Source organism: Malurus melanocephalus, unplaced genomic scaffold (assembly GCF_030028575.1).
Source record: "Malurus melanocephalus ecotype Western Australia unplaced genomic scaffold, MMel_1.1 scaffold_40, whole genome shotgun sequence".
Lineage (NCBI taxonomy): Eukaryota > Metazoa > Chordata > Aves > Passeriformes > Maluridae > Malurus > Malurus melanocephalus.
Genome location: NW_026623272.1, coordinates 911,810 through 925,714, shown reverse-complemented (window position 1 = coordinate 925,714; position 13,905 = coordinate 911,810). Strand labels below are relative to the sequence as shown.

General features: G+C 38.7%; 1 protein-coding gene across 1 annotated transcript in view; it reads left to right on the top strand.

Moving 5' to 3' along the window:
- The first annotated feature begins 9,171 nt into the window (after window positions 1-9,171).
- The window catches only part of SMPD3 (sphingomyelin phosphodiesterase 3), a 33,343-nt gene continuing 28,609 nt past the window's right edge, over window positions 9,172-13,905 (top strand). The window contains exon 1 of the mRNA XM_057364605.1: window positions 9,172-10,788. Coding sequence (XP_057220588.1) covers window positions 9,457-10,788 — 1,332 coding nt within the window. The 5' untranslated portion in view covers window positions 9,172-9,456. The remainder of the gene's footprint in view (window positions 10,789-13,905) is intronic.

Below are 13,905 nucleotides of genomic sequence, written 5' to 3'. Positions count from 1 at the left end.
TGGATGTCAGAGACTTGCTGATTTCATTCTTGTTCTAAGAGTAAATTAAAAAATGGGGTCTAAAATGAAATATCTGTAGATTGCCCTGATATTTACGGATGCATTTAATAACAGAAAAAAAACCACAGACATTTGCTGTATTTTTAAGGAAAATAAAAGTCCACTGTACAGTGAGATGAACTTTGTATCCATCTATGTATACCCTACTAAAGTAGCTGCTCATTTTTACTCATTCCTTGTTTTTATCCTTTTAGATTTTTGTCAGATTCTATTACTGGGTTATGCTACTCTCTTGATTTAGTGGTAGAATRTTGGGTATTTAGCATAGCTTCTCTTGTTTCTTTTCTAAACATGGACCATTTTGATTAACAACGACACAAGTTTGATATTTCAGGTATGTTATGAATTAAATGTGTATTTTGTATACTACAAAAAATRAGGTTACCYTTTATTCTTRTTTTTCCAGAGAGATACAAAAACTTGTGKCTTGGAAATAAGATTCCCCTCTGCCTATCCCACCTCAAATTTTGTATTCACTTCTTTCTACCAAGTTCTTTCCCAACTTATGCACAAAAGCAGTGATGTCTGAAGAGTAAAAATCTTTGAAACATGGAACCTGAAAGGTTGAAAGCATCCAGACATGAGCCAGGATCTGTTCTGCCAGCAGAAAATATGGGAGAYGCTTAGGCAATTTAGTACAGAGTGCCAGAAACCTGGTTCTTATCAGGCAATGTCAGCAGAGTTCAAAGGATGCTTTGTGGCTGAACATTGCTTCCTGTGCTGCAACAGTGAGGCATCCAGAACAGAYCCAGCATGTTCCCAGATTGTCACGATGTCTTGGAAGGCAAGCAGGATGGATCAGCATTTTCTGTGTAATGCAAGGGTTAATTAAAATTGAAGCAAGTTTTAGGATGAGCAAGAAACATATTGCAGTCCTTCTGTTTTGCATTCTTGTGAGACTCAAAAAGATTTTCTTCAAGAATGCCATTTTGGTGGGAAACACATTTCAGAAAAACATTGCAGGGTTGTGGTGTTCTACCCTGAAATGAAGCACCCAAGATTGTAGATGCCCGTGCTTGAAAAGGAAYTGCAAATGTCAGACGCTTTTTAAAAAACAGTTTTTTTGGTAAATTGTACACTTGGCATGGAAATTGGTATGTTAGTCTCTTATCTTCTCATGTAAACACAGTGGTGGTTTTTGAATAAAGGGTAGGGTGAGAGAGGAGAGGGAGAGAGAGAGAACAAGATCACCAGTGCTGGCTCCAGCACTGATCCCACACCCTGGCATGTGCACACCTGGGATTTGTGGAAGGTAGGTTTTTACCACGAAATTTTTTCCACTCTGGAGGCAACTTTCTCACTTCCTATGCAAGCAGTTACCATGTGCAGTTCATTCTTCTTGGCCTGTMTGGAAATGGGTCAGAGCCCTTTGGGGTCAGGGGTGGTCTTGTTTTCCCCGTACTGAGCTGCCCTTTGGTCCACAGCCCATGTCCACTTCTTGACCTCACTAATGTGGCTGTGCTATGTTATGCTTATTCCCAGGACCCAGAACAAGGATATTTGTCCCAGAAAAGTACTGTCTCATCTCCCTTGTGGCCCCTTCTCCCTGAATCCCTGTTCTCCCAGAGCTGCCYGGTGTAACAAGGAGTAGCAAGCGTGTTAATCCAGAGCAGCCAGCGGAGTTTTGTAAGTAGAACCAGCCATGAAGCTTCTAGAGTAAACCTGCACAACATCCTCTCTCTGCTTTCTGAGGGGGGCTTTTAAGACAAGTCACCTAACATATTTTTTTTTAAAAAATTTGGTTTTAAGTAATTCATTCTTGAGTATTTAAGCGATCAGTAGCTTTGTAACATCTGAGATAATTTTAGCTGTTTTATGTAAAGATGGCAACAACTGTTCTCTTACGGTGCTAAGTGATTGGATGGGATAATTAAAAAACTCACATATTGCTTTCTGTCTTCTTTCATGTCTTACTCTGCAAGAGAAAAATATGAGGATTGACATACTTTAGTCTACCAGTGTATGACAGTGAAATGAATTTACAAATAAGTAAACAGAATATTTTTGCTTGAATTTGCTATCATGTTTGAAAAGCTGCAAGTGTAGAGTGCTCTRGGTTGGCTTTTTTGTTGGGTTATTTTTGTAAAGAGAATTTTAATAGACTTATGTTTGGCTGTTTGAAAATATGCAATGAAAATACTCATCCTACCTCTAAGCAATTTGATCATAAAAAGCTTGAGTTGGAATTCTTGCATTTTTGTCAGAGTTGCTTGACATAGTAGCGAGTTTTAGGGGAAGGGCTCAGTATTTCTGTGKTTTTGAGCAATGCTGATTTTTTTATGATTGCCACCATGCAGTTAGATCTCTTGGTCCTGGGGAAATCCTTTGTCAGTGGAGCAGGAAACTGTGATTTAAGGAGTCCAGTCTTGGAGTTTTCATGAAAACTTGTCCAAGTTACAAATTCTCTGCTTTTTCAATATTCCAGAAGTATAACATGAATAAATGTACTTTAATTTTCTTTATAAGGGTAGCTGGGTTTTAATTCAGCCACTTTGTATTTTAATTTCCTTTATAAAGTATTTTGAGAATTGCAGGTAAGCGTTTTTTATAGAGGAACACATATTTATTGGCAGGAAGTTGTCTTAGATTTACTGTAGTAAGGTAACTTTTCTTTGGCACCTTCAAGAACAATTTCAACAGTATAAAAATATCCACTCTAGGGTAAAATGATTACTTTATACTTCTATTGAGCTTAGACTAACCAGAAGCCTAGAGGGTGCTTGAGAAAGTACAGCTTTTCATTTTASAGGGAGTCTGTGCCCCCTTCACAATTTATGGGCAAGGCATGGCTGCAGTCAGGCCTCTGTAGGTTTTACAAAGATGAGTAGGAAAGATTTTATCTCCACTTCTGTCTTGTGCACCTAAAGCCACTATTGTTCCATCTCACTGAGTTTTGTTAAACAAACCATCCACAAAGATCAGATTTATTTAGCCATTATTGAATTACTCCAGCTCCTGTAAAATACGAGGCTAAAGCACACTAAAAGGTRATTTTGTAAATAGAGCCCATTCTGTTTCTATTGTATAAACAGAGCTTAGTGTCACAGATTCATACTTTTGGGGGCTGCAGTCATCTCACTACTGAAGTTCACCAAATAAGGTCTCAAAATGGAGAGTGTTTAGCTTTCCAGGTGCTGAGTGAGATCACCAAGTGGTCAGACGAACATTTTTTTGTCTAAATCTTGCCTGATAGTAAAACTTTTCTGAAAATATTGAGCTGTCTGTATTTGCTGTAATTTTCAGCCATCAATATGCTATTGATTCTACTTCTTACCAGTTCCCAAGGCCATAAATAGGAATTGATAATTTGGAAATATGTGATTGTCTCCTGTACAAGAAGAGACAGTTCTGCTGATTAGTACTTTTTGCATGAATTCTGAAGTAGTTACTCAAACAATGCACTCAAATTTAGGTTTTATAGTAATGTCCTTGCAGATCTGAACTGACATTGGTTGTTGTTACTTAGTTTGCATAACCGTGATATTTTTAGAGGCATTYGTGGCACTGGCCCCTCTAAAATACAACAGAAACTGTCAGTCTGCTTCTATTTCCACTGAAATAAAAATAATTGAAGAAAGTTTATGGAGTCTAGATATTTAGATGAGTCTTCATGCCCTCCAGTGAAGTAGAACTAAATRCCCTTGTAAAAAGTTCCATYGTGGCTTTTASTTGATTAGTTAGSTGATGTTCACAGGCTGGGACTGGTGCACTCACAGTCAGAACAGATTGCACAAAGCTTTGGAGGTATGTTTAAAGTCTGGAGTTGGATTGGTGAAGTTTTCTGGGTTTGGGACAGGCCCAGGGAGCAATTAGTACAGCTGGTGTGTAAACACCATTCTTTGTTGGGAGTGCWGTTTGTGTGTGAAAAGAATACATGAAAAACATGATGTGTCCCTTCTGCATTTATGACTCTGGACGTGAGTTTTAAGCAAGTGTGATCTGTTGTGTCAGGGTGGACTCAGTGTTGCTTGAAGGGATATGAAAGCTTGTTGTTTTCTACAATAATGCATTCAGCTTCAATTTTTCATCCATTTTGAAAGAAAAAAGGACAAAACTGTCATGTTTTTAATGCTTTCAGGTTATAATTGTTTAGATTTTTTTTTAAACTGTGTTTCCATACACTAATTTAATTTTATTTGTATTTTTTATGAAGTTTAAAACATAATCCTRTTTATTTAGGTAGCAGAAGGTGTGTGGGTATGGTTTTTGGCCTAGGAATATGATCTGGGCCTACCAAATTCAGATGATTTGCTTTTGGAAATGAGAATCTGTTGCCATGGCCCACATAACTGTAAAGCTCAGAGCTAGTTTTACAGTGTGATCATAAACAAATTTCCAGTGCTTTGAGAGAAAAGCTCCCATTTGGGGTGGAGGTATGGAGGGCAGCAGGCCAGCCCAATTCCTCTGCAGCTGCAGCCAATCTTTTGTCATATAAAAATGGGATGAGCGCCACTCACACTGTCCTTTTGGTGACCAGAGGARCCTTGGTCACTGCTGATCCATCTCCACCAGGATGGGCTCCAGCCCTGAGTGACCAGTGGGCTCCAGCCCTGTTCAGGTCCCTTAGACTGGTTAATARCAGCACCATATCTCCTTCAATGTACAGCTTTTACAGAAATTCGGAGAGGCATCACTGATAGTCCAAGGGCTCCTTCTGAAAATTTAGCCCAAGTGCTTGATTCCTCCTTGTTTTGAACAGAGATTGCATCATCACAAATCTATTCCCTACATATGCCACAGGCTCGAGCAGCTCCCTGAACTTGTGGGGGTGGTTGGGGTGTTTTTTTTCTGCAGACATGTACTTAACTGCTGACATCACTGCTCTCATTCAGTGAGACTTGTAAATTCACACTTCTTAATATTTTAATTTTTACAGGTTAATTCAATTAACTTAGACATTTCATTTATACTGACTTCTTGCCTGATGGCAGCCCATGGACAGAAGAGACAAGTGCAGAGCAGCCTGGCAGTATTTGATTACCTTCTTTAGAAAGAAGGGAGGGAGTTTAGGCAGAAACTGGTAAATGAACATTGCAATGGCAAGTCTTCAAAAACATTTTCCACCTTCTCTTCTCCTTCTGCCAAATCCTTAGTTTAAATGGGTTCTGYTTTATTCATCACTATCGGTGATTCACCAAATTCATCTTCTTATACCAAAGAYGAGCTGTGTTTTCACTCAGTTTTTACTGAGTTTACAGTTTAAAAGATTTTCATAAGTTGTAAATTGTTATTGATTTAAGTGGAGTTAAGGTGAGACAGGAAGTTCTGCTTCCATTCTCTTAGCCTGCATTGAGAACTCCTTCACAGAATGAGTCCCAACCAGGATTTCAGTTAAAACATCAGGCTATGAAGTGATCACAAGGGAACAAGAAACATCTTCATTAGAGCCACTGACCCCTTGAGATGGCTGCATCTCTGTAATTACAGTAAAATAATCAAGCATGGAAGGCAGTTTTTGTGTTTTGGACTTTTGGAGTAGAGGTTTTTTCCACAAGGTTAGTTGGCTGTTGAACTGGACTCTAATTAAAAGCATGTATAAGAATAATCAGGGGAAAGACACTGAATAAAGGAAAGAAGATTTTATGAAAGTGTGTCCAGGAGGAAAACCAGATGAGAACAATAAGGAAAGCAAAAATTAAGTTGTGGTTTGTCTAAAAGCCTGAATGACGTGAGAGACTGAATGAGAATTCCCTCAGATCTCCATTTCACCTGTGCTCAGTTACATACACTAATTTTTGCTGTTTCAAATGGTGTACTGGGAGCACGCTGTGAGATTTCTCTGCTTCAAATTACAATGACAATAAGGAAATCAAGGTAACAAAAAACACAGCCTCAATAAACTGCTTTTCTAGAATTCATTTTTAGATAAATATTGCTACAACTTTCACTGTAGACCAATTGTCAGGATTCAAGAAAAACTAGTTTTAATGAATAAATGTAAATTATTATGTGAAGTTACTGATAGAGTAACTTTGCAAATCAGTTAGTCACTTCATCAATTTTATTCTGTTTTTAAAGAAATAGCAGTTCTGCCAGTGATTTACTTGTATTTTAAACAAGACMGTTGATATCACCATCAACTTTGAAGAAATGTTAGTTGTCTGAATTTGAAAGTGTATCTTMGTTTCTGAGCAAAAGGAAGTTAAAACTTTTCTGACCCTTTCTAGACTGTCCTCATAACCTTATTATTGCAGCATTTGTTGTTTTTCTTCTGTTTCTCTTATCACTTGTAGACTTGTATTGTCCTTTATTTAGTTTGCAAGTGATGCTGGAGCTAGAAACAGCTCTTTTGATCTATGATGTCTCTAGCATACTTCTGGGCATAATTATAATCATAAAAATCTTTGAAACCTTTCTGCCTGATGTCTCGTTATCGCTAAAGTTGAGATGTTCTATACTGCCACCATAAAAAAAATTAAATAAAGTCTATTTTTAGCCTTCAAACACTGACAAAGTAATAAAAACAACCAAACAAGACTGCAGTTTACGTCTTTGTAGCATACAAAAATATCTGTTTCATTGCAATAACTTAAATTCTCCCTTAATCTCTCAAACCCCTATGAATAAAGCATTGGATTACCAAGTAATACCCTTCATCACAAGGAATTAGGCACTTTAGCTTTAGGCTCCATCTAAACCGTTGCATTAGGRGAGATGTTACTGACGTCATGTTTTCCAAGTTCCTGTTGACTCACATGGTGCCTTCCCTCACCCTTTAAGATCTTGTTGAGATAAAATCTGTCTCTCATGACCCTCTTAATTCTCTTTTTTTTGGGTGGCTTTGAGGCACCAGCGTGCATAGGATTTTCTAGCAWGGGGTAGGAAACTTAGTTCCTGCTTGTGTGTGTGCCAGTGAGTCTAACAGGGCTTTGGCAAGTTTGGGATTGCCTTCATCTGTGAGTTAAATAAATCAGGATAATAATTCCCTTGCAAGGAGAGTGGTTTTAATTAGGACCTTGATGTGTCAATGTCTTCTGTCTGCAGCATGCAAAAATTTAAAGGACATCCAGCTAATGATTCCCTCATCCCTTTYCTCCAGCTATCGTATCTTAAACCTTGCTGTGGTACCAGAGTTTTTGTRCTTCTGTGTCATGAGTTGTGGGAGTTCTATTAGAATTCATGGAATAAAATGCATGGAATACAAGTGTGTACTCAAATCCTTATTGCCTCCTCGATTCAGCAGGGTGGCAGTGAGGAATGCAGCTRGCAGCTGGTCAAAACCTCCTGATTTTGAAAGATACTCTCTCTTTTTAAGGTAGAGGAAGTGTAGGAGTCTCCAATGTGGCCTTGAACCATCATGCAGCTTTTAGTGTTTACAAAGAAGCCTATTTTTGCTAAAAGTTGTTAAAAGAAACCTCAGTCRAAACCTATTTTCTTCATAACATGCTATGCAATCTTATCCCATGAAAGGATTTGTGATTGCATTCATATTTCTTTCATTTTCACAAATACACATGATAGCATGTTGGACCTACAGTAAGGATGAATTCTTTTTACATAGTATGTCCACATAATCTGGATAATTGCTTTTGTGACACTATTTTAGTTGGGGATTTCATGGTTTGCTGAACAGCTTTATCCTGTAGATTTATCTTGTAGATTATTGATACTGCAGTCCATAACAGAACTGACAAGAGTTGTGTTGAATTGATTTTTTTTTTTACTTCAGCACATCACCAAGCAGGCACTGATTGCTCTGTCTACAAAATTGTCACTTGGTGTTGTGTTCCCCAGGGAGTTGTAACATCCTGTCATCATATACTCAAGGAAACACCTATTGAACACCTAGTTAGGCAATTTTTAATGGATCCATTGTGCTTCTGCATTTTTTCTGGTGTGTTATTTTAAAATAGTAAAAGTCAAATTGACCTTATAGACTGCAACACTASTTCACCTTTCACTAGGAAGGTTGTCAGCCTGAAAGTTGGAATACAAGATTTGCAGTCTGTTCTCACTTCACAGATCCCAAGCACAATGTTCTGTTTACCCTTGGCACTGCTGTAAACAAGAATCTTTCTGGTCTGCTGAGTGATTATGTAAATWCGGCTTTTATAAAGCATTTTAAGCATCCAGTAGAACAAAATAACTTCTTCAGAGTTTTTTTTCTTTTCTAATGGTAATTACATAATTGGATAGGTTTTAGTTTATTTTTTTTCTATCTGATATGGAGGTGGYGGAGTCTCATTTGAGGCATTTTTACTGAAGAATCCTAAAAATCATTCAGGAAAACAAATCTGCCAGGCTCGCCCTTATTATCAACATCCCAAAATGCCTTTGGCAATGAATAAATRCCAAGCATTTGTTATTTGGCACTTGACTTGTCCCTTATTTCTTTGAACTCAAACTTGTTGCATAAGATTGGTAAAGTTATGCTAAGCTAATAATTGAAACAAAACAGAAAAAGCCCCAAACCCTCCCTTGATCCAACTTTTCCAATTTCCATCTAAATAGTTCCATCAGGGAAGGTCTGCAGTGAAACCTGTGTCCCCTTAAAWATAACTGACTGCCTGCTGTTGGCAAAAGGTGCAGGGTGGTGTCATGGCAGGAATCAGCTCCTTTTTCTTTTATCTTCTTTTCTCCCCCTGACACTCCTTTTTATTTTTAGTCCTGTTTGGGGCACTTTCTGACTCTTCCTTTCCTATGATTTGTGTACTAAGTATTTCGTTATGCTTTTGAAAGCATTGATAATTTTGTCCCCATCCAAACTGATTTTTCTCATTCTATTTTAAAATTTGATTTGTATCTCCAGTCAGTTTTTCTTACAAGGCCCTGTCATAATCTTACTAGATTTTTCTTCTTTTTGTAAGATCAGGCCCCTAACAACTTGATGTCTTAGGTTCATCATGGTATTTACTAAGTACCTCACATCAGAATTTCCCAAGTGTCAGACAACTTTTGAAATATAGGTCGACAGAGGAAAGACATGAAACTGTTTTTTGTATTTGGTTACTGTTGTTTCCTTTGAAACTGAAAATTGGAATTTAAACCAATACTGTTAATTATGATTAATTTCTATTATGCTTAAGTATTCACTATGAAAAAAAATGAATCTGCTTTAAACTTCCAATAACTGTTACTTAAATATGTTTTTTCTTTCGTTTCTACAGATTTCTGTTTTGCTCCTGGAGAGTTTCGTTATGGCAGCCCCCACTGAACAATGACATCCTTTGACAACTATAGATGCCAAAAAGCCAGACGAAAACAGTGGCCTTGTTTCATTTTTACTCCAACACAGTGAAATGGTGCTCTTAAGGTTTTGTTATTGACTCTCACTGGAAAAAACCCAAACTCCTGACAGGACCTTTCTTCCCCCAGCCCTYTCCCGGTGTTTTTATGCATGCTTGACCCAGTGACATCATGTAGTAGGCCCTGAAGTGTTGTCATAATTGAGTTGCAATGGTTTTATACACTTCTCCATTTCCCAACAGCTTTCTGTCAGTTCTGCATTCTTTTTCCTGGGGCCTGATTTTCCCATGTTACTGGCTAGCAGACAGGCTCGTGGGCTCTTTTGTTCCAACCACCTATGAGAAACGTCAAAGAGCAGATGACCCATGCTATTTCCATGCTCTCTGCATCATCATTACCACTCCCATCTACCTGGCACTCCTGGTGGCCTCTCTTCCTTTCGCTCTGATTGGATTCTTGCTCTGGTCCCCGCTGCAGTCRGCCAGAAGGCCCTACATCTACTCCAGACTAAAAGACAAGAACCATGCCAACGGAGCCACGCTGCTCACTGAATGGAAGGCTGCAGGGAGTGGGAAAAGCTTCTGCTTTGGCAGTGCCAATGTCTGCCTGCTGCCCGATTCCCTGGCAAGATTTAATAACGTTTTCAACACACAGGCCAGGGCTAAAGAGATTGGCCGGAGGATCCGAAATGGGGCAAGCAGGCCGCAGATTAAAATATACATAGATTCTCCTACCAACACATCCATCAGTGCAGCAAGTTTCAGCAGCCTGGTCTCCCCCCAGGGYGGAGATAATCGTACTGTTAATGCTGGCATCAAAAGGACAACATCAATGGAGTATAAAGGAGACAACTGTGGCTCCAACAATGGCGAGGAGAACAGAGAAGATAAAGGGGGAAGTGGAGAGSCAAATGAGGGAGAAGAGAACACCTGCATTGTGCGTATCAATGGAGAGGAGAACGGCCACATGTCAGACACAGAAACAGACACCGTCAATGGCCAGGCTCGTGCCAGCGGCCCAGCAGAGCCCTCACTGGAAGGTGATGCAGACATCTCAAAAACACCAAACCACAAGCAGAAGGAAGGAGATTCTGGGAGTTTAGACAGCTACTCTGCCTCACGAGAGTCCCTAGTCAAAGTCCGTGTTGGAGATGGAACAGTGGACCAAAGCACTGTCAACAACAAGCTCCTCTACAAAGCTTCAATCATGAAGAAGACTTCCGTGCGGAAAAAGAAACACACAGATGAGACCTTTGACCACGAGATCTCTGCTTTCTTCCCTGCCAACCTGGACTTTCTGTGCTTGCAGGAAGTGTTTGACAAAAGAGCTGCRGAGAAATTGAAAGAGCAGCTCCATCACTATTTTGAATACATCGTCTATGATGTTGGGGTCTACAGCTGCCACAGCTGCTGTAGCTTTAAGTTTGTGAACAGTGGTCTACTTTTTGCCAGCCGCTATCCTGTTATGGATGCTGCCTATCACTGTTACCCCAATGGAAGAGGAATGGACTCCTTGGCTTCCAAGGGAGCCTTGTTTCTCAAGGTAAGAGCCTTTTTAGAGCTGTGAATATTGTAATGAATAAAAATTCATTGCAAATGATATTGTATGCATTATTTTCTCATTTCTGTTAGAATTCAGAGGCAATATTCAGATTTAGATTTCCTGATAAAGCCTAATGGGTTATAGGTATAAACCTGTATAGGTTTTGTGGCCTAAAATGCTGAATTAAAATGATAGGTGCATGAAATAATGAGGGAGTTTTGGAGGTAGAATTCAAGTATAATTTCAAGAGTCAAAAGTTGAAGTAGTTTTCATGACATTTTAGTTTCTTTCTTTACAGAAATCTCTAATAAAATGCATACATTCTAAGCTTCATAACATGAATACAGTACAATGGAAATTACTGTTGGAAACCAGCTTGTGCTTGTTGTGTGTTTGTCTGGCAGTCAAAAGTCAGTCAAAAGTGCAAATGAACGTGAAAGAATTGCAGTGAAGTGTACGGCTACTCCTCTCTCTTGGTTGCAAAAGTATAAGTGAGGAGAGATATGAAGAAGAATAAACAAGACAAACATGCCTGGGACACCGGGGAGCACAGAGCTTTTTTGCTTTATTAACACAGTTTACTTTAATTAACTAATGGTAGGGAGAACAGGGAGCCTGGGGTTATATGTCTGTAAATCACGAAAAGGAGAAATAAAAGTCTGAGTGCAATGATTTTCTTTTCCAAGACTAGTGGCTGTTCATGTCTGATTCTTGGGGGAATCTGGCTGTGCTTTTTCTAAACTGGAAAGTGGGCTCTTTTAATTTAATCAAGAATCAAAACATTTTGCCAGAGATCCAAGTCTGTAGACCCAAACTTAGAAAGATCTGAAAATATCCAGAATACTGAATTTCAGATTTTGTGATTTAATCGCAGTTTGGAATGGGTTTCACTAACTAAAAACGGAACTTCTTTTCTAATTTTGGCAAGGTATATCAGATGGTCAAATTATATGTACTTTCTTTCTTGTCACAAGTCCTCAACAAAAGCCWTAAGCAACCATTAAGAATATGGATTGTGAATAAGGATCAGTGTAATCCCTGTTTGTAGTTCTTCAACAAAGCAAAAACTTTTGGTATTGTGGCTTCTGTAAAAAAAAAACCCCAAATATTAGATTTTTAGTTCAGATAATAGTTCACTATTTCATGTACATTTGACATAAACAAAAGCCAATCCCTATCTGAGTACGAGTTTCCAAAAACTGGGTCTAAGCTTTCTAGGTTGCACTCTTATGTGTTTATAAACAGCAACAATTTCTTTTTTTTCATCATAAATTGCTGCAAGCTAAAAATAAACATAGATGTTGTGCACTATAAATACTCCYGGGGTCACAAGGACTACCCTTGAACATATGCATAAATTGGGGATTAAGAGATTAAAACCAAGCTGTTTTTAACTGCCCATTGCTGAGTCATTGATTTGCCACCCTGCTCGGCAGGCTGCAATGTCTCCATTTCTCTTGCAGAAAATTAAGCCTCTTTTCAAGATTCCACTGGGATGATGAACTTAATTATGGATCCAAGTTGTTAAATAATTTTACAGTTGAGCAGGGAATAGAGGCCAATTATTATGAAGTTCCAAAGATGACTCCATTCTTTTGGATGTAACAGAATTCTGCCCAGCCATAAGACTATTTTTCCTCCTGTCTGTGTCATTCTGATATACTGTTCTTCATACCTTAAATATTTTTCATTCTGGGTTAAGTCTTGACATGAATTTACTTTCTGTCTTAACTGTACRTTAAATGACCAATTGTACAGGTCATTTCTTTGATGACAACATAAAGCAGGAGTAATTATTTAATTTTGTCTTTGAAATAAAGTAGGTTTAGAGGTTGTTTTTCTTGATGTGGTGCTTAATCAGCAACTGAGTGGGTGTGGACTCCAGAGACAAAAACTACACACGGTAAGGAAAAGCCTGGTTTGTTTTTGAAGTCAGTGAGAATCAATGCAATAGCTTGAGAAGCCTTGAGGCTTTACTCTGGGTAGCAGGAAGCTGGCAGAGRGTATCAGAGCTCTGCTTGGCAGGTGTAGTTCTGGCCAGCACTCTGCCTTCCCTGAGTGCTCATCTCCTGCTTCCAGGTGCGACTTTTACTGGCTCTTACTGAATTTTGGATGTGTATAATACCAGCCAGTCCCACATTAAAGTTTCTCTGGTTTTAAAGAGAGTAAGAGAGCCTTGCTCTTACAGTAAGAGTGTCTCATTGCTTCCCACTCCACAGTGGGATGGAGTTGAGTCTGTCCTATGCAAAACCTGTGTTTTTAAGTTCCTGACTCCTGTGGAGTGCAGAGTATTCCCACTTCTGAAGGGCATCAACTGAGTTTTGTTTTGGAAGGATACTTCTGAAGACTGTTCTCCTTGCAGAGYTTCCATCTCTGAGTAAAGGAGCAGTTGCTCTCTGTGTTGGTTAAAAGCCAAGAAGTTGTGCAAAACAACTGAGGAGAGAAGACTCACATGTTTTGAAAATATGGATAAAGCCAGTTGATGTYTCMATTCATGGGGAGGATGAAGCCTTTATTCAAATTATTCTGAACCTTGAGAAAGACCCAACATCTAAATTCAGAAGAATGTTCAGAGAAAGAATCTGWTTCTTGTTCAATAAGCAKGMTTGTCTCCTTACTACAAATATAACYGTCAAGGAGATAAATTAAAGRTTTAAGAACTAAWTRTTTAAAGGAAGTTGAAATATTTTGAAAAAGGCAAAACTGCTTTGGGGGACTCTGTCRCAAAACAGATCCCTTCTGCCCTGGTATAACTGCACATTTTTTCATTTCAGAATGGGTTCTGTTTCCAGTGAATAAGAAATGCTTTTCCAKTGCCCTCATCTTCCCTGCTGTGTCTTCACTATCTAGATTGTAAAGTTCAGGTAGAGATTTGGAAGGATTTGAGAGATTTGCTTAGTCATACAAAATTATTTTACCTGAGAGACTTACAGAGCTCAAGGATTATTATTAGTAGCTATAATAACAATCAGTTCTTACCTACTGCTTTTCATTCCTATGTCTCAGAGTACATAATGAAGAAAGGTCAATATCTGCTTAATAGAAGGAGAAACTAAAGTACAGRAAGGTAAAGTGATTTGATTGTGGCTTAACACCTAGGGTGTCACAACCAAGGAG